General features: G+C 48.2%; 1 protein-coding gene across 4 annotated transcripts; it reads right to left on the minus strand.

The window, feature by feature from the left end:
- Positions 1–2,495: 2,495 nt before the first annotated feature.
- Positions 2,496–18,865, minus strand: LOC138120833 (DEP domain-containing mTOR-interacting protein-like). 4 transcript variants are annotated; one of them, XM_069033845.1, is made up of 9 exons: positions 18,156–18,544; positions 11,786–11,964; positions 8,675–8,798; positions 7,330–7,508; positions 6,542–6,727; positions 6,018–6,158; positions 5,666–5,736; positions 3,928–4,032; positions 2,496–2,774 (listed from the first exon to the last, which is right to left on the minus strand). In XM_069033845.1, the coding sequence occupies exons 1-9, from the start codon at positions 18,239–18,241 to the stop codon at positions 2,649–2,651; spliced, it is 1,197 nt and encodes a 398-aa protein (XP_068889946.1). In that variant the 5' UTR covers positions 18,242–18,544; the 3' UTR covers positions 2,496–2,648. The 4 variants fall into 4 exon arrangements, 3 of the variants coding, with proteins under 3 accessions (XP_068889946.1, XP_068889948.1, XP_068889947.1); XM_069033847.1 differs by lacking the exon at positions 18,156–18,544 and adding an exon at positions 12,312–12,657; XM_069033846.1 differs by lacking the exon at positions 18,156–18,544 and adding an exon at positions 12,294–12,425.
- Between the last annotated feature and the right edge of the window lie 2,371 nt (positions 18,866–21,236).

A 21,236-nucleotide genomic window follows, 5' to 3' on the forward strand; every position in this document is an offset into this window, starting at 1 on the left:
CATTAAATAGTTTTGAGAGCCCAGCATGTGCACTGAAGGGGAGTTGTGTTTCGCTTGCTTAAGGAAATTAAGCACATCTGTAAGTTTTTCAGGGCCAGAGGCTGAATCATGAACTGGAGCTCGATGGTGCTGCGGGCTCCCCAGCTGTGGGATCCAGCCCTGAGCTCCTCTGGGATGAGATCCTCAGCACCAGGAGCACCTGGGAGAGACACCCAGCTCCCTGCCAAAACTTATTTTGGACAGATTTGGTCCTCATTGCCAGGAGGGAATGACTGACAGTGACATTTCTCATTACAGACAGAGGCCAGATTTTCAGCTGCATCTGTAGGGACTGTCAGCATCAGTCTCCCCCTGCAACTGAGTGAAGTTTAAGATGCATTGCCATTCAGCAGGAAACAGGGACACCTTTGGAAGTTTCATGTTAAATGGGAAAGAAAATATCACAGTTTTCAAAGGGACACCTTTGGAAGTTTCATGTTAAATGGGAAAGAAAATATCACAGTTTTCAAAGTATTTTGCACAATAAACAAACATTTGTTAGTTCTTTGCAGTTTTGTTTTATAATCTTGTAAGCACTTAAAAGCATTACAATATATGGACTAAAGAATAACACCAAAACGAAGCACTTAAATGATAGAATTACAGAAGGATTTGGTCTGGAAGGGACATAACTGAGCATATTATTCCACCCCCTGCCATGGGCAGGGACACCTTCCACTATCCCAGATTGCTCCAAGCCTCATCTAACCCAGCCTTGAACACTTCCAGGGATGGGGCAGCCACAGCTTCCCTGAGCAAGAAGTGGGCAACAAATCTCAATAAAACAAAGCATAAAGCATTTGGTACCCCACGGAGAGAGGGTTGTCAATGCCCTATGCATAAATACCACAAATTACCTCTTCTGTAATTCCTATTGGGTTTCTGAGGTTGCTCAGAGCTGCTACAGTTTTCTTTAGAAGTAGGAGAGAAAGAAACGAGCACATATCTCCTGTGCTTTCAAAGGAATTCAGATACAGAATTAAAAATTCCTGCTTTGACACAGAAAAATCTGGAGCTGTTCTCAGTGCTTGTGTTCACGGTGCTGTTTTCTGGCCTGCCTTTCCCAAGGTGCCCACACAATGCCTAAATCTTCTGGCTTTGACCTTAGTCCAAGCCAATCACCCTGGGTTAAACCTTTGGGCCATCACAGACACCCAAACTCTCCCTAAATAGAATTTAAAAAGCAAAAAGGCAGATGGAGGTTGCTTAACTCGTGCACTGAATGCTGCAAATAACAACTGTGAGTTTACTGACAAACGGCTGAGGAGATGGTCTGGTTCCACTTAGGGGCTGGAAAGACCCCAATTATCAATGCAAACGTCTTGCTTGGACCCTGTTCCAGGAATTCTGTGCTCCAAGTCATCCCATTACCTCAGCACCAGCACTGGGGGAGCAGATATCCCTTTATACCAAGGGAAAAAAGGCAGCCAGGACTAAGGCAATACCTGACACACAGCTGACACCAGATTTGCCAAGAAAGTCAACCCCATCTTAACACAAATCAAAATTACTATTTTGGGCTTTTTTGGTTTTTTTTTTAAGGTTTGGTTTGTGACCAAAGGAGCTGCACTGAGGACCCTGCCCTAAGTAGGAGTGCTGGAGATCATCCTGTCTATGCACAGCACTGCAGGCTAATCACAAACAGGATGCTCTGTGAACTGGAAAGAGGGAAACCTCCCTAGCTTCTTGTTATCACCTGTTTTTCTATATTTAGTTCACTTTCAGGGTAGTTTGCAAGGAATATTTTGCACTGACTGCAAATACAGCCATCTTGTAAGCAGCAAGGGGTGGGGGGGCTGAATTTTGGTGGCTTTCACTCATTTTTGTTCCTTCCCAGAGTCAAACTCAGACTAGGACACATTTCCTTTTGGGCACACTCTGGTTTTGGCCCCTGCTTTGCCTCGCTGCCTTCCATCACTAGGTTGGTAGCAGCCTAGGATGTTTGGGATCTCTGCCTGCCCCCTTGCTGAGGCGAAGCTGATTAATGAAACCAAGCATTATTAAGGGGTGGAGGCACAAAATGCACAATCATGGAAGTGTCACCTTTTCAAGAAACATCTGGGAACAGCGACCAGCCCTGGCTGTGAGCGTGGCTAAGCCATGAGAGTAGCAGGAGCCTCGGAATTTACAAGGAAACACACATTCCTGTATTCATTTCCTTATTTTCTTGACAGAGCCGGTTGCACAGCTTATGGGGCCATCTGGGGAGCACATTTGTGTTCTCGGAAGACTGCACAGACAGCTCAGGGCAGCTCAGACAGACTCACTTGGTTTAAACTTCTTGCTGCTTACCAGCTTTGCCACCTGCCTCCCAGCTTGGCTGGTGAAAGGCTTGCTCTAAGGTGGGGTTCATTAAGTGCTAAATTCTCACAGTGGCATTAAAAAGGAGCTGCAAGAGCTTAGACACTCTCAAGAGCAGGTAGAGACAAATATTTCAAGAGCATAAAAGTCCAAGATTTGTCCATTAGAATGTATTTATTTGAAAATACATCAAAACACCTGGGTAACACATCGCAGTGAATGGTTGAGCTTGGTCCCTCCCCACAGTCCATCCCTGCTAAGTGGAGAGTCCTGCTTTTCCAAACAGCAGTGGGATGAGACTCCTTGGCTCATTCAATGGCTTCCATGACTTCCATCACCAGAGTCCGGGGTCCTGTCATGATGAGGCTGCTGATGGTCTGATAGTCCAGGTGCAAAACATACACTCCATTGACTGAGAAAACAAACTGGCACACCTGCAAGAGAGGAGGGACAGGTCACCTCCAGCCCCACAGCACCTCCTGCCCGTGATTAACTGGAACCAGGGGCTGTGATGCAAATAACTTGTGTCAAAATCCTTGAAACCTTAAAGCATCACCGCCCCGTAGCTACACCAATAATCACAGTGCTGCAATCACCGTGTCATAAAAACAGGACCAAAGGGATTTAGATTTGAGTTAACAGACGAAAAAAAGACTAATTCAGGAGCAGTGGCTCATTTCACACATGGAAATGAGGCACAATATTAACATCCAGCAATTTGGTAGCAAATGAGATTAGGTAAGGAGAAATTAACTGGGCTCTTGAGTAAATGAAACAAATTCATCCATCCCCTTCCAATCCTGCCTGAAGCAAACAAGGAGTCACACTCTGCCTCTGAAGAATCCCATTATTTCAAATATCCATGTGACTTTAGACTTATATCAGCTTTTAGAAATTACTCCCTTGCTGTTGGGGTTTTTGTAGGGAACCAGAGAACTCAACACTTCTTTCATTCATGCCTAAAACTCTACACATGAAACTCATACATGCCTGGGCCTAAAGTGAGTTTCAAGCTCGAAGTTCATTTCACCTGATCTGGAAATACTGGAAATTACTTGATGAATCAAATCAAGGCATCAATTTAATATTATTAAGGTTTTGTGTACATGGAAAAGAGCTCCATGCAGAAGTCCATCGCTAATAGCAGGGAAACAGAATGCTCAGGAACTGAAATGAGCGGGTGATTCAGGACAAAGCTCTGCTCCTTCCCTGCTTCACTGGGGTTATATAAAGTCACTGGAACTGAACTGGGAATTCTCTGCTTTGTTTTTAGTAGCTCAAACACTTTTGACTGTTCCAAGGTCTGGCACAGGGATGGTTTATTTTTGACAGAGTTTTTTGAGTTTTAGCTGCCCACAGCCCCTGTGCTGCCCTGGAGAAGGCAAATCCTCCACTCTGCCACACACACAGGGCACTCTGCCTGCAGAGAGCATCCCTCCCTCCACCTTTCCCAGAGTTCCATGTGCCCACTCCATCAGTTTGATCCCCACTGCAGGAAGGGATTATCATGGAGGATGTGTTCAGCCCAAAAAGCTCAAACAGGACACAAATCCTGTCTCCTGCTTGGTCTCCATGAGTAAGAAGTACCTTCATCCCTGCAGCAGCAGCGGGTCCTCCTGGGTCCACTGCCTGGATGTGGCAAGGTCTTCCTCCTCGAACCACAAACCCCCAGCCCACTGCATCCCCCACAATCTGCAAGCAGAACAAAAGGGGTTTAAAAATCAATGAATGGGCTGGAGAGAGGAGATGCAACAGTTCCCAGAGAGATGGAGAGCTCATGATCCTAACCCGTTATGGGTGGGAGAGAAAGGGCTGTGCACTAAGTGAGATGCAGAACTGATTAACTGGTCCCTGCAAAGCTGCTTTCTGATTAACTCCCTGTCAGCAAGTGCAGGAAAGAGAATCACAGGCAGCATCAAGCTGAAGTGCAAGGCATGCATCACAAGCATGCTTGAGAACATTCCCAGAGCACACACACGGTGCCTTTTCCTTGGCACAGCAGAGCATTTCCTGGTGGAAGGAGCTGCTCTTGCCTTGCCCCACTCTGATGTCAGCCTGCCAGAGCAGTTTGCTGCAATACTGCGGCCCTCTGATGTGACCAGAAGAGAAAAGGAATTCCCAAGGCACTTTGCACATCACCCATATAAATAAATAACAGCAACTGCAGAGCTAAGCAGGAGGAAATGAGCCATGAAAGGCCCAGGCTGGCAGAGTTGAAGGGCAGGGCAAGAGCATTCAGGAGGAGAATGAACAGCACGTCCTCAGACGTGCCATGCTGATCACCACCTTGATTTTTCTTGCCACTTCCCACCACTTTCTACAGCACACTTAATTTGGGAACCTGATCCACAGTTCCTCTGCAACCCTGCTTGTGCCAAACCAGCACGGCAAGGCAGCCCTTGCGCTTCCTACACTGCTCTCTGTGAGACTGCCCCTTTCAGAGGTGGGCAATGAAGGGATGAGGCACAAAAATAACCAAGTGTGATAGGATCCACAGGGCAGGAGCTGCCTTCCAACATTTCCACCCAGCACCCACCAGCTCTGCCTTGACCAGACTTACAGCTTTAGAAATAACATAAAAAGCAAAAGCCTCAAACTCAGGTTGTCTGCAGTCCTGGGTAAGTCCAACATAAGGAAGGCAAGAGCAGCCCTTGGATGCTCCCCCCATTCCATGCAGCTTCACCAGATGCTGATGGACCATATCAACACCCCTGATCTGCAGAGGGACCTGAAAGATGCATAAAGCTGTGCCTAAAGCCCTGTGACAGAGGGTGAGTGTCCCAGTCCCAAGCATCACAAGACTTACTGATTCTACGGTTTGCATGGAGCTGGATGGAACAGAAATCACAGAATCCTGGAATGGTTTGGATTGGAAAGGACCTTAAAGATCACCTCATTCTGATCCCTCTGCCACAGGCAGGGTCACCTTCCCCTATCCCAGGCTGCTCCAAGTCCCGTCCAACCTGGCCTTGGACACTTCCAGGGATGGGGCAGCCACAGCTTCTCTGGGCACCCTGTGCCAGGGCCTCACCAATGCAAAAAAAACCCTCCAAAATGGGAGGTTTTTTCTGCCCAGGATTTTTTTTTTTCCTGATCTACCTCATGGATATACATTAAACCCTCAGAGGGGCTGAGCACATTTCCACCCACAAGAATATGTGAAGACATTGACCCCTAGAGAGTCACCAACAAAAAGCCACAATGCTGTGACATGCAGTCAAAGTTTTAGCATAGAGAGGTCACAGCAGCCAACAGAAAACCACCAAAGAGCAGGCAGGAAGCTGAATATGCTGGATTAGCAATGCCAGTCCCCATGGTCACTCACAGTCAGTGTTTTCTTGACGTAGGGGGCCCCAGGGGACAGCAGCTCTTCGTTGGTGACGGGTCTCTTTAACACTAGAGCAGAAGGTGACAGATTCTATCAGCATCAAGGGGTTTGTACAGTAAAGTGCATAACAAGGCAGCCTGGGGATTGCCCTGGGCTGGAAAACAGATGTTAGAAGCACAGTTCCTGCACACAGAAACCATTGCATCCACCTCAGCGATTTTCCAAACACATGCACAACTCTTCAAGATGCAGAGGTGAGGCTGACCCTCTCCTCTCAATGGGTCTTGAGCCTGTGCCCTGAAGGAATCAATGCATCCCATGTAACAACAGGCAATGCAGAAGCCCAGACCTGATTTGGGGTTGCACTCAGCCACAGGAGGGAATACCAATGTAGGAGGAGCACTGAAGTAGGCGTTGGAATTTCCAGAGAGGGAAGTGATGCTGCTCCTTCGAACTGCTGAGACAACTTTGATCTCCTTGTTGGTCTGGACTGAAAGAGGCAGATAAAAAATTTTTCAATGAAAAAGTGGAGTAGTTTAAAGTAACAAACTTTCCCCCAAGCCTGACCTACTGACCTACACTTGAAAGGTATGTGTGGATTGAGGATGGCATTTGAGCTCAGAAAGAATAAAACCATTTCAAAGAAAGATCAAGAGCTGGGCTGACGCTAAGCTGTTTTCCTGGGACAGGGGTCTGTGCTAGAGACTGCCACTGCATTGTGACATCCACCACAAAGCAGTGGGATGGGCATTCACTTCATGGGATGCCCAGAGGAGCCTCTCAAACTCTGCTGGAACAACACCCTCGGCCCTGGGATCCTCTGGTAATGTAATCCTTGCTTTCACTCCCCTCCACAAACATATCCACAGTTACCAGAGAGGAAGCTGGTGTTGCCTGGGTCTGGGTTGAGCTTGCGAAGGCAGAAGGGGCTGTCAGGGCTCTCGGAGAGGGCACGGGAAGAGTTCTCATTGAGTAACTCTGTGAGACGCCGGCGGCGGCGGAAGTTGATCCAGAACTGGTAGAGGGTGTCACTGTCAAAGAAGTGATGCCGATTGGAGACTAGGAGAGAACAGGGGAGGAGGCAGAGGCTGAGGGGGTGGAAAAATATATAACAAATATCCTGAGGGACCCTCATGAATTGCTTTTAATGCCCCTGTGCTCTACTGCAGCTTTTCTGCCTGGTTGGGAGTGCTGCCTGCAGGGAGGGAGGAACAGCAGGGCCACCCCCCCAAGAGGTGCCATCTCCCTCGGTGTCACAGTCCTCCACCTGCTCCTGTCCCAAGACACTCAGAGGACTCCCTGCCTTCCGAATTGGAAGTTTAATTATAGCAGATGGATATGATCTGCCAAGTGGAGCTAAACATTACATCCTCACACCCCAGCCCTCCAAACCCAGGGGTGCAGCCCAGCCCTGTGGCCGGCAGCTTTGAAGAACTGAAGAGCAAGGGCTCAGATTTCATCTCAAAGCCTTTGTGGGTGGTGGAAGACTGCTCTGGTTTCAAAGGTCACCAGCTCCAAACATAGAACTAAAAGGCTCCATTGCCATCTCCAAGTGGGCACTTGACCAGCACTTGTTGCATGGCATGAATGGGGATTTGTTCCTCACACAGCCACGCTCATCCCTGGCTTTCCACCCCGGCTCCAGCCAGGCCCTGGCTCACCATGCTGAATGATCCCGTGCTCCAGCAGTGCCCGTCCCAGCTCCACCGCTTCCTGCCTGTTCTCCACTTCTCCCTCCTGAATGAGCCAGTCGATCATCTCAGAGCCCAGGAAAGTCCTCTGGTACTTCACAGAGTTCTCCTCTCTCACCTTCAGGATTGACTCTTCCACGCTCACCAGCCTGGCACAGAGGTGGGACAAGGCTCCCGTGATGCCAGACATCCCTGCCAGTCCCCACGGGAACTGCAGCCGGATGAAGGAAGGCCGAGAGAAGCAGGCAAAGCACTGCAGCCAGAACATTCCTGCCGGGGAGCAGCGGGAAAGGAGGGAGGAACATGGAGCTGCAGTCGGGTACCTTTGTAAATCTTCATCAGAGGCGAGGAAGCAGCTCCAGCAAAACCAGTTGGGCTGTGACCTCAGCTAAAGATCACAGGGAAAGCCAAGCAAGCGACCGAGCGTGGGTAACACCTGGCAGACAGTCCGAGTGCATGGATAAGGTGCGTTTCAGTCAGCAGGTGCTCCGCTGGCAGCGTGTGAGAGCTAAATCCAGCGTCTCCACGAGAGGGTGCAGCCGGCTCAGCCATGAGGCTGCCGGGATGCTCTCCCCATCCCACAGTCACTGCTGCGGATCAAGAGCAAAGTACAAGGACGCACATCCGGCAAAGGGGCAGGGACACACCCAAAATCACCACCCGCCTGGATGAAGGACTTCTCCTTCAGAGCCAGTTTGTGACTCTCCTTGCCAGAGTGGGAGGATGTGAAATGTGAAGAGCATGTTAAACGAAACTGGTCCAGAGAGTGGGTTGGGATTGAACTCTGGAAAGATGGCTCAGACTTAGAACCATAAACAGTCAACACAAAGAAAACTAAACACTTGGAGGTGGAAGGAGTTTTCTGTACTCTCTGGGAATTAACTTTTCCATTACAAATTTTGCAAACAGGCTAACCGAGGTGCAGGGACCCAGGCCTACGAGGACCCTGAAAATCCCATACCCTGCTGACTTTGGCGGGACGTAAGTCCTAATACAGCTGGTGGAAGCAGCTAACACGAGGAGGCTGGAAGAGTGCTGGGAATGTACCAGATCCCAGCACCTGCACTTGGGCTGGAGCCCCTAGAAGCATCCATGAGTTCATAGTAAGACTCCTGTCCCATCCCCAAGGATGCTGGTTGTCCTGCAGCTGTGACAGGGCTCAGGAAGCAGCACTTCCCAGCGGGACAGCAGGGAGTGCAGAGGAGGGAAAGCAAAGCCAGTAGGAGCTGTGGCTCCCAGCTGCAGAGCACCAGCAACCAGCACCGCCAGCAGGGCACAGTCCCAGTGCCCCAATGCCAGGGGAGGACTCACGTACTTCTCATAAAGGCTCTGCCCTCGCATGAACACCTTCACATCCTTACTGAGGGGGAAGGTGCCGTCATCCTTGCGGAAGCGGTAGAGCAGCTTGGCATCCTTGTAATCCGAGTGCTCGTCACAGACTGGAAGAACACAGGGCAGGGATGTCAGTCCATGAGGAACACACAGGGCTCACACTCAGCAGGATGTTGTCTCCAGGCTAAAAGCTGTGAGGGCTTCATGCCATGTCCTTCCCTGTGCCCCTTGTCCCATGGAACAATCAGCATCCGAGACCTCGTCCCCACAAATTACCTGCTCATGAATACCTGAAGCTCATACTGGTGGGAGAGGTCAGTCCCAATGTACAGACCTTGGGAAAGGTGGAGTCTGCATTTTGTTCCAGACACTAAAACATCCATTAGAAGAAATAGGGCTGCTTTTTTTTTTTTCCATTTAAGTGTTGTTGTTTAGATTTAGATTAAAAGAGGATGAACAGAACTGCCTCCATCAACTTTTTAAAAAAAGCTACAGCCACATGGAAGCAGACTTGGAGGACAGAGGAAAACAAACCACACTGCACTCAAACCCCCACAAAATCACCTCTGTCTGTCAAAAATGCTCATAAGCTAAAAAATAAAAAATGGCATAAACTTTTCCACACCATTTGGTGCCAACCCTGCCCAATTCATTTGCATGGCAAACTGACCTCAAGAGAAAATTTCCTTCAAAGCCAGGTGCAATACAACTGGAGTAATTAAATTTCTATGAAAAGCCTTGGATTCATCTTGGGGATGGGCACGCAGGTTGTAAATACAAATTTTTATAGTTCATGTAACCTTTAGCAGGTAAATATTTGGGATACAGTTGTGAGATAAACCTGCCTGAAAGAGACTCCTAGACTACAAGTACAAAAAAAGAACTAAAAAAAAGACTAAAAACCCAGCTCAAAAATCACAGTTCAGATCTTAAAAGTCAGCCTGCCTTCAGGTCCACCCATGTGAAGCAAGAAGAAAAAAGTCAAGTGGTAAAAAAAAAACCCAAACAAAAAACCGACAAAAACCAGAATGAAGAATATGCTGGGAGACAAAGAAAATTAGTCAAAGGGAAAAAGAAAAACCACAAATGTTTCCTCACTAAAGTAACATCATCCACTAGAGTGAAATTCAAAAGATTCAAGATACTTCTTGTGAGAATTTTAACACTTTTTCATCCATCTGAGCAGACCGGCAAAACCACATTCCCCTTCAGGTGAGCAGTGAAATGCCAAAACTCGTCAGATTATCTCGGGTTCATCATTCCTGCAGAGCAGCTGTCTCAGATGCAATCAGGACTCTAAAGCCTGTGACTCACGGAGCACGAGGGCAGGATGAGAAGGTTGTTTTAACAGTGAAAGTTCGCAGCTTCATAATTCCAAGGAGCAAATATCCCAAAGCCATTGCAACTGGGAATAGAACATAAAACCCTACAGGACTGTGCCCATAGAAAACCAAAGCAGTTTTACTATTTAAAGACCAATTTCAATGTGTTTCCAGTGTGTAACAGAACCAAAGCTCAAAGCACACCAGACAATTAAGAGGCAGCACGATGATCTGCATGAGATAATTATCTGGATGCCAGGGGAGAAGAGGGCAAACAGTGTAGCCAGACAATTGCCAAGCACCCAGAGCAGTGCTGCATTAGCTGGCAGCCCTCTTTCCACAGACTAACAAAATTAATAGACAAAAAGCAAGTTGGAAAGTCAACTTCTGTGTCCTGCCAGGAATTATCATAGGAGCAGGAGGGACATGTCTTAATAAGTAATCAAAACAGTGCTGGTACCCAGTGCTGCACAGGTTTAATTAACTAATGGATTTGTTTGAAACTGTCAGCTGGAGAGATGGAAAAAAATCAGGTTTAAGTGTTAATGGTTAACTGAGAACTCCCTGCTTCAGCTTTTTGTGATAAAGCCCAGCAGCAGTTTATTCAAGGCAGTTTAATGTAAAGGGCATTACCCTCAGCAAGGAGCAGATGGCAACAGGGAGTGTTTGCATTGCAGTGGTCAAAGGCAGCTATTTTTGGACCCCAGAGAAGAGGGGGGAGGAGAGGGTTTGGTTTGGTGTGGTCGTCATCTGCTTCTGTCTCTGCAGCTACATCCTTGTGTGACAAACCAGCACCCAGCTCCAGGCTGCCACAGCTCCTGTCCTAAAGCCCTGGGAGCGAGAGAGCTCAACCACAGCGATGGCAGAGGTGTCCCAGGGCTGTCTGACAGTCTGGGGCTTTTGTTCCTGGCTGGGCCTGAAAACCACATGGACAGAAATTGCTTTTTGCCCACCTGAAGCACCTGTTTTCTGTTGTTACATCGGGACCAAGGGCTGGACCTTGGGGATTGCTCTGCAGCTCAGAGCTCAGCACGTGATCGGAGTTAATCCAAAACTCCTGAAAGTTCCAAAGAAATTTTAAAAAGAAAAAAGACCTTGAATACTGCTAAGAACTGGGCCTGAGCCTCAAGGTGATTTTTCTCCACACTTTTTTTCCTTCCCTTTTTTTTTTTTTTTATTAGGTTTCACAGACAAGCCTTTGTAATGGCAGCACACACATAAATCCCAAGGGAGGCTTTCCTACAGGATTGCTGCAGCTCCAGGTCCACAGGTGTCAGATTAAATTTGCCTTGGAGCGATGTAGACTCCACAGCCCTATTTGTCCCAGCATGGGGAAACTAAGGAATACTGGGGTCTTATGGTAAGAAAATGAATTTCCCTGAAGATGTGAAGCGTGTGCTGTTAATTCAGCCTCCATTTCTATGTGATATAAACGTGAGCCAGACCAGCTTCTATACAAACATCCACCTGGCTGGATACAGGTCAGGGATACAGGTCAGGTACTACTGAGCTTGATTTCAAAGAGGAGACACTTTAGATGTCATTTACCAGTGCACAGCCCAAGCCCTTCTCTGGCGGGCAGGGAACTGGCACATCCCCCAAAGCAAAGCAGCTTCACACAAATCCAGCCCCATCCAGCCTCTCCAGGAGCCCTCACCCATGGCAGGGTGGCAGACAGGGACCTGGCCACGCTGCTGTGGCTGGGCTGAGGGACACACTGGGTGAGCAGACACACAGCCCCCGCCCTGGGGGTGGCAGGGACGCCCACACACCGTGGTGGATGATGTAGTGATCCATCAGCTTCTGCATGAGGCGGATGCCGGTCTCGCGGTCGGGCGCTTCCTTGTGGTCGATGAGCCAGTCCGTGAGCTCCTTGGCCACGAAGCAGTTCGGGTACGTGCGCAGGTGGTACCGCCTGTCCTTGATCAGCTTCCCATCGTGGAGGCGAAGCCTGGGGGGAAAGGCAGCCACTGAGCACAGCTGGGCTCACAGAGGAGTTTGGGTCTGATGGCCAAGGTCTGTCCAGCTGGGAGAGGCCACCCCGGATGAGCTGGGACTTGTGCCAAGCACTCAGGGACCGATAAATTCAACCAAACTGCCTGGCACTGCCAGACTGCACCAGTCAATCCCAAGGAGCCTCTCCACCATCCCCTTCTCTCCTACTGCCACCACTCAGGTTGCCTGAGCAGACAGTCTGACCCATACCTAGCTTTTTGTTCTAAACAAGCCTCTCAAACCCACAGCAGCCAACCAAAGGGGGTAAAGAGGGGCAAAACTCACAAAAATAAATAGCAGTACATGTATTTATTATCTTGGCATGATTCTGTGTCTCCTTCTCCTTCCTTGTGGACATGAAAGCAGGAATAAAGCTGCCCCCAGGACAGAGACTTACTCAGAAGTCCAGGTGGGAGCAGTAACAGGAGCCCTCCTTTCTTCTGTCCAAGCAATAAGTGCCAGGTGGATCCCATCACTACCTAATCCATGTACCCACTAACCCACAGCAACAGTGGACAACAGTCCTGACATTTTCTGGTTCCAGCTGGGATTGACTGGGACAGAGCTTACCCAAACAACAACCCTCCTATCCCCAAAACCCTGCTGTTATGGCTGGTCTGTGGCTCTGATGGAAAGATGGGGGAAGGTTACTCAGGTGAGCATGGCTTTGACTTTCAAAAGGACCTTAACAACTGAGCGAGCCACAAGGCACAGAGTTCCTCTGTGTTCCAGCCAAAGCCAGCCCAGTTTGGCAGGAGATCTGTCCAGGGGCCAAACTTTTGCCCTGTAGTCATGACCGTTCCCAAAACACCAGTGCTGGAAAATGCCCAGTGTGTGCAGCAGGCTCTGAGGAGAGATACTAATTAAACACCTCTGTAACTGCAGGATGGTTTTCGTTTCAAATTATTCATCGCAATTCCCAGTTTTGCCCTGGGCCAGTGAGTTTTACTGAGGCATTAAACACTGCAGCCTTTCGTTATTTCATGTCTCAATTTCTTTTGGGTTTTTTGGAAAAGTTATGCCTGTTGGACTACACTTTTAGATACCTCACAAGAAGTTTAAATACCCTAAAAAGCTATCAGCTAATAGTGGATTATCTTATATTGTAGGATTTACCAATACTAAATTCCTAAAAGTTTTACCATAAAACATTTTATTAGGGGAATAATTAGTAATTGATTGTTGTAATTAATGCTGAGAAGTTGACAGAAGTTTTCAGACCTTCCTGCTAATTAAAATACTAAACTAAAGATTAATGCAGAACCAGCTCCTGGCCTGGCCTTGCACAGACCTCCCTCAAATCCTGAGGTCCATATCCAGTATTTCCCTCTTTACCTGGAAGACTCATTCCCTCATGTCACCAGCACTTGTTCTGCAGATGGATTTTACCAGGACAGAACAGTCCTCAGACAGCTGCCTTGCTATTTTTAGAGTTTTTGTCTTTTTTCTTCCTTTATTTCATGGTCCACCATCACAATGCAACCAGACAAAGTCAGCAGTGACTGCAAAAAGAGGCTCCCCACCTATGAGGGAAGACACAGCCAATTTTTATGTTTTCTCTCTTTCACAATCAGCAAGTGGGAAGGCACTTTAGAGGAATGTTTGGTAAAGATAAGAAACGTTCCAAGAGTTCTCTATTGCCATCAAGAGTCTGCAGGACTCCATGACGAATATATATGTGTGTGTGTATATATATTTACACTCACACACACCCCCTGTACATACAGTAACACATGGACCATAATCATACAAGGCCTGAATAGAAACTGGTTGGGTGAACACTATTTCCCCTGCTTTACTCTCTTTTTAAAATCACGTTTCAGAATACAGAAAAAAAATGCACAGATTTTGAAGGAGAAAAATAAAATAAAGTTTTTAGCAAGCAATGCTGCTAAAGCCTAAGATTTAAAAATTTTAAAATACACTTATTCTGGAAATATTCTACTGGGAACAATTGCCAGCACAGGAATTAAGTGGTGTTTCAGCACCTCTGGAGCAGCAGCATCTTGGACCTTTAAGGGCTGGTTTAAGCCTGTGACAAGTTTTCCTTCTGTCCTGCAGACCCAGGGCAGCGGAAGAGGCTCGGCTTGAGTGTCCTTGTGGACTTTTCACTTTCCTCTTGTTTACTGTTTCCTGTCAACCCTGAAGACACAAACTTTGTCCTTCAGCACAGGATGTAAGAGCTCTTGTGTGATGTTGCAAAAACAAAGCTGGTGAAACCATGAGTGGGTTCTAATCATGCTTCCAGATAAAAAAGATTAGGGAAATATATAATAATATGCAATATTATGAGTTTTCTAGATGGCAAAATCTACCCTGTGGACATATTACTTCTTCAAAAGGATAAAAAAAAAAAAAAAGGAGGCAGAATAAGGTCAGGATAAAACACTTGCTGGAACATGAGAATGGGCTCTTATGAAACACTCCTGGCTTGGCAGTCGGAGCCTCCACGTGCGTTTGCTTTGGGTAGGCTGTGTTGGGTAAGCAAATTGTTTCTTTGTCAAGGTCACTACAAAGCCATCATTAGTCACCCCGGGTAACCTTGTTGAAAGGGACATCCAAACAGAAGGGAAATAAACTCTCCCTCACCTCCCATGTAAACAGACCTTGAGCATCTCAAATGACAAGGTGGATCTTTCAAGGATATTAACTCCAGTTCATTCTCACAGCAGCTAAGAACAAATGAGTGGCCTTGGAAAGATGAATCATCCAAAAGACCTTTTCTGTTCCTATCTTCACAGGGGAAAAAAAAATCCAACACATTTTAAAAAATCCCCAAACAAGAAACAAAGTGCTCACTAAAAGGCAGCAACAGAAACAGGAGCATTTCTGCAAAGCAGCTGCTGCTGGAGAGGCACATCCAGGCAAAAGAGCTGCTGCAAACAGGCTCAGGAAACCCCAGTTTTCATCACCCCCAGTCTGAAAAAGCACCAGTACATCTGGGGACAAGGGAGGGCTTTGCATGCCTGTGACAGCCCAAAGTGGTGCTGAGATGTTTTATTTTCCTTGTATTTAAATATAAGTATAGGAAGGCTTAAATCTCAAAAAGTAATCACAGGAAGCACAATTCTACTTCCCAGTCCTCCCTTTCACCAGTGCTAGAAATTTAATAATTAGCTTTTTAAGGTCATTCTGACCATGAAGTCTCATCTTTGAATGACACTCACTGCTACATCAAGCAGTGTCCCATGTTCCCTCAAGGAAGTCAAGCTCACTACAAGAGATCCAAGTCCAACAGGGAGCCACCAAACCTCCTGCAGACAAATGACTTTTGGGCAAGAATACAAATTTTGGCACATTCAGCTACACACCTTAAAGTGAGCCCAATTTCCAGAGCACCAAAATAATGAGCACTTTATCAGCATCACAGTTTGAGTATCCAAATAAAACACTCGTCACCTCTGAAAGTTTTGGACAGTGGCAGAAATTGCAATTTTATTCTTTGCAGGAAAAAAGCTTCCTTCTTCTCTAACTTTTCCTGTGCAAGACATAAATTTACTGAGTATATTTTATGTTTAGGAGTGGTTAATGCAGCTTAACAGAGCTATTAGAGCACAGCTGCTTCTCTTGACCATGGGAATATCCAGACGAGAGTGCACCAGGGCTTGTCCATACTTGAGGAACTCCAATTACAGCAGGGTGTGAATGCAAAGCGAGGAAGCTGTTCCAGAATCTCTCTGTGTAGATAAGCCATTTGTTGCAATTAGAAGTGACTAATTGGGCCTCTCTTACAGAATGCCACCCAGGAATACCCAACGCCCAGTAAAACTGATGTGATTTTCATGCAAGTTTTTATGTCTGACACAAGAGGAATGACAGCAGACGTGAGGAACGAGCCCGAGCCAGCAGCCCTCTCAAACTCAAGGCCAAAATATCAGTGAAAATTTTATCTTCATCTTTTTCGTGGAGAGAGACTCAAAATACAGAATTATTTTTCCTCCTCCCTGAACCAGGCAGCTGTTGAAGCAGAGGGACCCTGGCAGACAGGCAAACCCAAACCACACCAGCCAATCTCCCAGCGATTCCTTCAGGATCCACTTCATTCCCAGTCATCCACACGGAGCATTCTGTCAGCCCTCACTCGTGCAGCTATTCCTGGCTGGGAAACCCATCCTGACACTGAACAGACTCACCCCTCTGGCCAAGCCAAACTCAGAGGCATTTGCAAACTTGCTGGGAAGCCAAAGAACTGCAAAGATGGAGCAAAGGTTTGTTTGATTTAATGTAATAGTGGGGAGGCAGGGCAGGAAGCGGGGAGCAGGGAAAAACAAATGTTTGATGTTTCATGTGGACACAGCAGCGTTTTTTGCTGATGGAGGTTTACAGAGTCAGGGCAGCTGCAAGGCTCCTTCCCATGCCTCTGTATTCCACATCTGGGGAAAAGCAGAGGACAACGTGGACATTGTCCATCTGCTGCTGTCTGAGACATCACCCAGCCCCTCTGCCTCAGCTTCCCCACTGCTCTCCACCAGCCATCCAGGTCCCAGGAGATTCATACCACTCTAAGTCCTTACCTGCCAGGCTGTGAGATCCCCAAAATACAGAAGAGAAATTGAAACACTCAGTGTGTTCTCCCTCAGTTCTCCTTCCAGCCAGAGGTTCAGTAGAAGGAGCAGCCCAGCTCCAGGCTGGGGTCCATCTCCTCATCCTCCTCCCCAGGTTTTACACCAACAGCTCCTTCCCATCCTTCTGCACTGGGAACAGGCTCCTGCCCAGACCAAAGCAGAAGGATGCAGCTGCTGTGTGCCCAGCCCCAGCAAAAGGACCCTCCTCTCCCTCACTGTGAACTCTCAGATTTTGGGAGCTCCCTAAACCAAGAAACTTTAAGGCACTGCAGCCATGGGGGAAAAAATAAAATAAAAAAAAAAGATGAGTGTCCCCAAAACTACATAAATTTAGTGGTTTCTATTCAACGTCAGCCCAGTGTGCAGTGTACTGGAAGAGTTCTGTTCACAAACAAATTTACTGTATCCCCTTCTTGTGTTTACAGTCACAATCACCAAATGGTCCAGGGCCTGATCTGCTCCTGTCCTGCAGCAGGTACGGGGAAGTCACATCACTCCCCTCATGTGGAACACAGTTTCAACACACAGCTTGATTATTTTATATTCTCTCTGAATACCTGACCCCTTCCTTTGGCCCAGGCTATGGGGCTCAACTTAAACCTCAGTCACTCCAGATGAGTAAAATACTGGAAATTTAAATATGAATAAACCTGCTCTGTCCCTTGGCTGTATTTTTAAGATGGGGCCCCAGTCCTTAGCTGGAAGTTATCAATCCTTGGTACAGTACAAATAGTAAAGCTAAAGCTAACAGCGCTCACTGAGAATGAACAACATACCTACACCAAGCTCATTTTAGGGATCTGATGATAGCACACTCAGGCTCTGGGCTATTTACATTATCAAGGATATATTTCCTAGTTTCCACCCTCATTTCAAAATAAACCAGAATGGCTCCAGATACAAACAAGCAAACTCTGCTCTAGAGCTAGGAAAGCCCCAGTCACATGCTTGGAAGCAAGGAGAAGGTTCTCACCCCAGATACACGAGGAACACGTTTTCTCAGCCACACATAGCATAGGAGAATGGATTTCTGCCTCCATAAGAAGAAAGCCCTCAGAAGCTGCTGAAGAACTGGGACTACAAACCAGCAGAAGTTTCCAAAAGAGACTTCCAGGAAATGGAAGATTCAATTCAGGCACATGGCACCCATGGAATGCTCTTCCAAGTCACCCTGAAAGTCCGAGCATCCCCAGAAATGCTGCTGTCCTCATCCAGCCAGGGATCAGGGACCTTGTGGGGGCTGCTCAGTGCCACCACACCACTCTCTGTGCTTGGGGGAAGGTGGAAAGGGACAAAAAAATCTGTTGCCATCTAAACTCGCACATCAGTCCCCTGGCACCTGGGGGTGAAGGGCAGGAGACGCCAGAGAGGAGCAGCAGGACAAGGTATAACAGGAAAGGACGTGTGTCACCACTCTGGTGGGTGTAGGAAGGGTCAGCAGGTACTGGGGAGGGGGGTACCAGCACCTGGGGGAAGGAGCTTGCTCAAGGATAAAGCTTTGAGCCTGCTGCTAACGGGACACAGCCCAGACCCCCGGGTACAGCCGTGCCCCGGGCTGCAGGAGGACCCCGGGACCTCCTACCTCAGCTGCTCTCCAGCAATCATCACTTCAGCCCTGTAGTGGTGCTCCGTGGCTTTCTTCTTCAGGCTGCCGCTCAGGCTCTCCATGCCGGGCTGGCGGGGGGCGGCGCGGGGGAGATGCTCCGCATGGGATGCGGGTGGGGAAGATGCTGGTCCCCGTGCGGGCCCCGCCGCTGGCGCGCTGCAGGTGAGGCAGCCCGGAGTTGCTGACTCCAGCTCCACGCCTCTGCTTCCCTCCCGGCCGGCTCCGGAGGAGGAGCCTGCTGCAATCCGAGCCCGGCTCTGCCGGCTGCTCACCCGCTGGCTCCAGCTGCCAGCCGGGAGGGTGGCCGGGATGCTCCCAGCAGGCTGGGACAGTGTCCCCTCTGCCGGGGGATGACCCCGGCAGGCTCCGGGCACACACGAGCTGGAGGAGGAGTGGTTTGATGAGCCGTAAGATGGACAAAGCACTTCATTCCTTACGCTGTAACTTTCCTGCAAGGGTTCAAGATGTGCCATTCCCCAACGCAAGCCGTGTTCCCATCTTCCTCCCTGAGGACTCTCTGCCTTTCCACGGGTTGGGATCCATCCAACACCATGGGCAAGACTTGCTTAAAAGGGGACTCAGAGCAGCTTGAGCCCTCCCTCTGTGCAGGAGCCACTAGAGAGATTGGATGGAGAAGCACAGGCTGTAAATAGCAAGATTGGGCACTGGTGAATCTGGAGCTCTGCTGGTGCCAAGCTGACACTGATACCACCTCTAAAATCTGCCTCCAGGCACTGGCACCTGCCTCAGCTACCACTTGTCATTCCCATTATTTGAGGAACTTTCTGCAAGGCCAAAGCTGACCTGAAAGTGATGGTGACCAGCAAAGAAAAAGGCAGAGGAACTGGGATGTGGAGGGGGTTAATTACATCCACTACTGTCAGATTCCTGTGCAATCATACTTCCATCAGTTAAATCAGGAGTGGAAAATATTGCCTGGCACAGGGGACCAAACCTCAGAAACACAAAAGAAACTTACCAAAAGAGAGCATGGAGAAGATGGGTGTGAGGGCAGGGAAGGAAATTTTATCAGCTAAGGAGGTTTTGCTTCAATTTAAAGCCTAATAAAGCATCAATAAACTAAATGCTGTCCTTAATTAGCTCCTCTGCATTAACAATTCATCAGCAGGCTGTGAGTGTGCCGTTGCCTCCATCGGCAGAGACTTCCAGGCTTACATCCCCCCATGCCATAAACGCTGCTAAATCCAACCTGGGTTGGGGATTCGGGAAGTGCAGCGTGGAGTGGCCAGGGCCAGAAGGAACAGGAGACACAGGGCTGGACAAACCTCGCTCGCGGTGCTCCCATCCAAGTCAAACAGCCAGGGAGCAGCAGGATGGGCTGTGCCAACAAGACTCCCTCTATCCAGGCTGTCCCAGAGCACGCTCTCTGCACGTCCCGCTGTTCAGGCCAGGCCATAAAGGCAGGCGAACAGGCTCCCCTTGTGCGCACAGCCGGGCTCAGCCGGCAGCCCCGGGGCACGCTCGGGACGGCTCCTGGAGCCCGCTCCGACGGCGCCGATCCCGGCGTGTCCGAGCCAGTCGCAGCAAAAGGGCCTTTGAGGTGCCCCCAGGGCAAGCTGGGCTTGTCCCTGCCCTGCTGCAGCATCCTTCATTCCCAACAGGAACACGGTGGGGAGAGCTCCCCAAACCTGCCCATCCCATCGCTCACTGTGCTACTTCAACTGTGGAAAATCTGCTGCTGTTTTAATCATTGGACAATAACTATCTTCCTTTAAAAAAAACCCAACAAACCAAAAAAGAGACAGCTCCAATCCTGAGAGTGTTTTACAGTAACAAGGTAAAGGATTTCAGCTCTTGCCAGCTTCTTCCATGAAAAACACAGGAGGAAAAAAGCTTATTGTTCCCATAAATAACCTTGTAAAACGTGCCCTTTAAATTAGACATTAATGTTTCTACTTAAGACACAAAAACAAGGAAGAGAAGCTACTAAAAATATATTATCTCCCCATCTCAAGCCTGGGCAACAGTCAAGAGAGCAGAGTGAAGGCACAGCAGGCTGGGATATCCAGGGCTGCTGAGGATGAAGCTGTGCTTGGAAAGCTGCCTGTGGGGATGATGGGCGGGGAGATGGACTAAAACTTGTCCTGAGAGGACAGAGCCCCACTGTAAACCTGCAGCTGCCATAGAGGAGGTGACTGGAGTGGCTGTTCTCCCAACAAGGACCAGGGCCAAGCTCATGAAATGAGTCAGCAGCCTCGAGACAAACTAGAGGAGGGTTTTCCCCCTTCAGCTGCGTAAAATTAAATTGTACAAATGATCAATACTGGATGTTAAGACTCAAAATCTAATCTATAAAAGGAATTGGGTAAATTAATGCAGGACAGGCGTTGGTATAGAACATGGAAATCAAATGACTGCTTCTGTTTTCAGTGATGGAAGCTGCAAGAATACATTAGTGGAGAGTTCACTCACAATTTCTTCTCTTTCCCTGATTTCTGCTCCTGGTCCACACCAGAGCAAGAATCTAGGCCCAGAAGAATTTCCATCAGCTCAACATCCTGAATGTCACAACCTCAGGGCTTTTTACACTGACATTTAGGGGGAAGAGCATCTCAGCAATTCAGGAGATAAGGGATGCTAAACCAAAGCCCCGTGCTCACAGCACCGAGCTCTTATTTAACCTCAGCAGTGTCTTCTGCAGATCTGACAGCTTTCCCCCAAAGCATTTTGTTCCCTTTTGTGAAGGGAATACAGGGAATACACCCAGCAAGCTGCTGTTAACTCCATCCTGGAGGTGACAGAATTTCAGGGCTGGGAAAAACAGTCCCTGGATATGTCTCCCTCACTCCCCATACCTGCAGGGATTAATTAAGTTGAATCAGTTATCATCTCGATCTACAGATGAAAAGTGCTTTCCATGGCATGGCTTCAGAGTCCAATCTACAACAAATATGCAGAGTCCATCTAGGTCTCCCCTCCAGAGGAACTGCAGTGTCTGAATTTTTCTGTTTCCATAGATTAGCAAGTAGTTTGACTCATTAAGTGTTCAGATAATACAGAGGCACCTCTGGGTACAGCCAAATGTTTTTGTTCTCG

Source organism: Aphelocoma coerulescens, chromosome 20 (assembly GCF_041296385.1).
Source record: "Aphelocoma coerulescens isolate FSJ_1873_10779 chromosome 20, UR_Acoe_1.0, whole genome shotgun sequence".
NCBI lineage: Eukaryota > Metazoa > Chordata > Aves > Passeriformes > Corvidae > Aphelocoma > Aphelocoma coerulescens.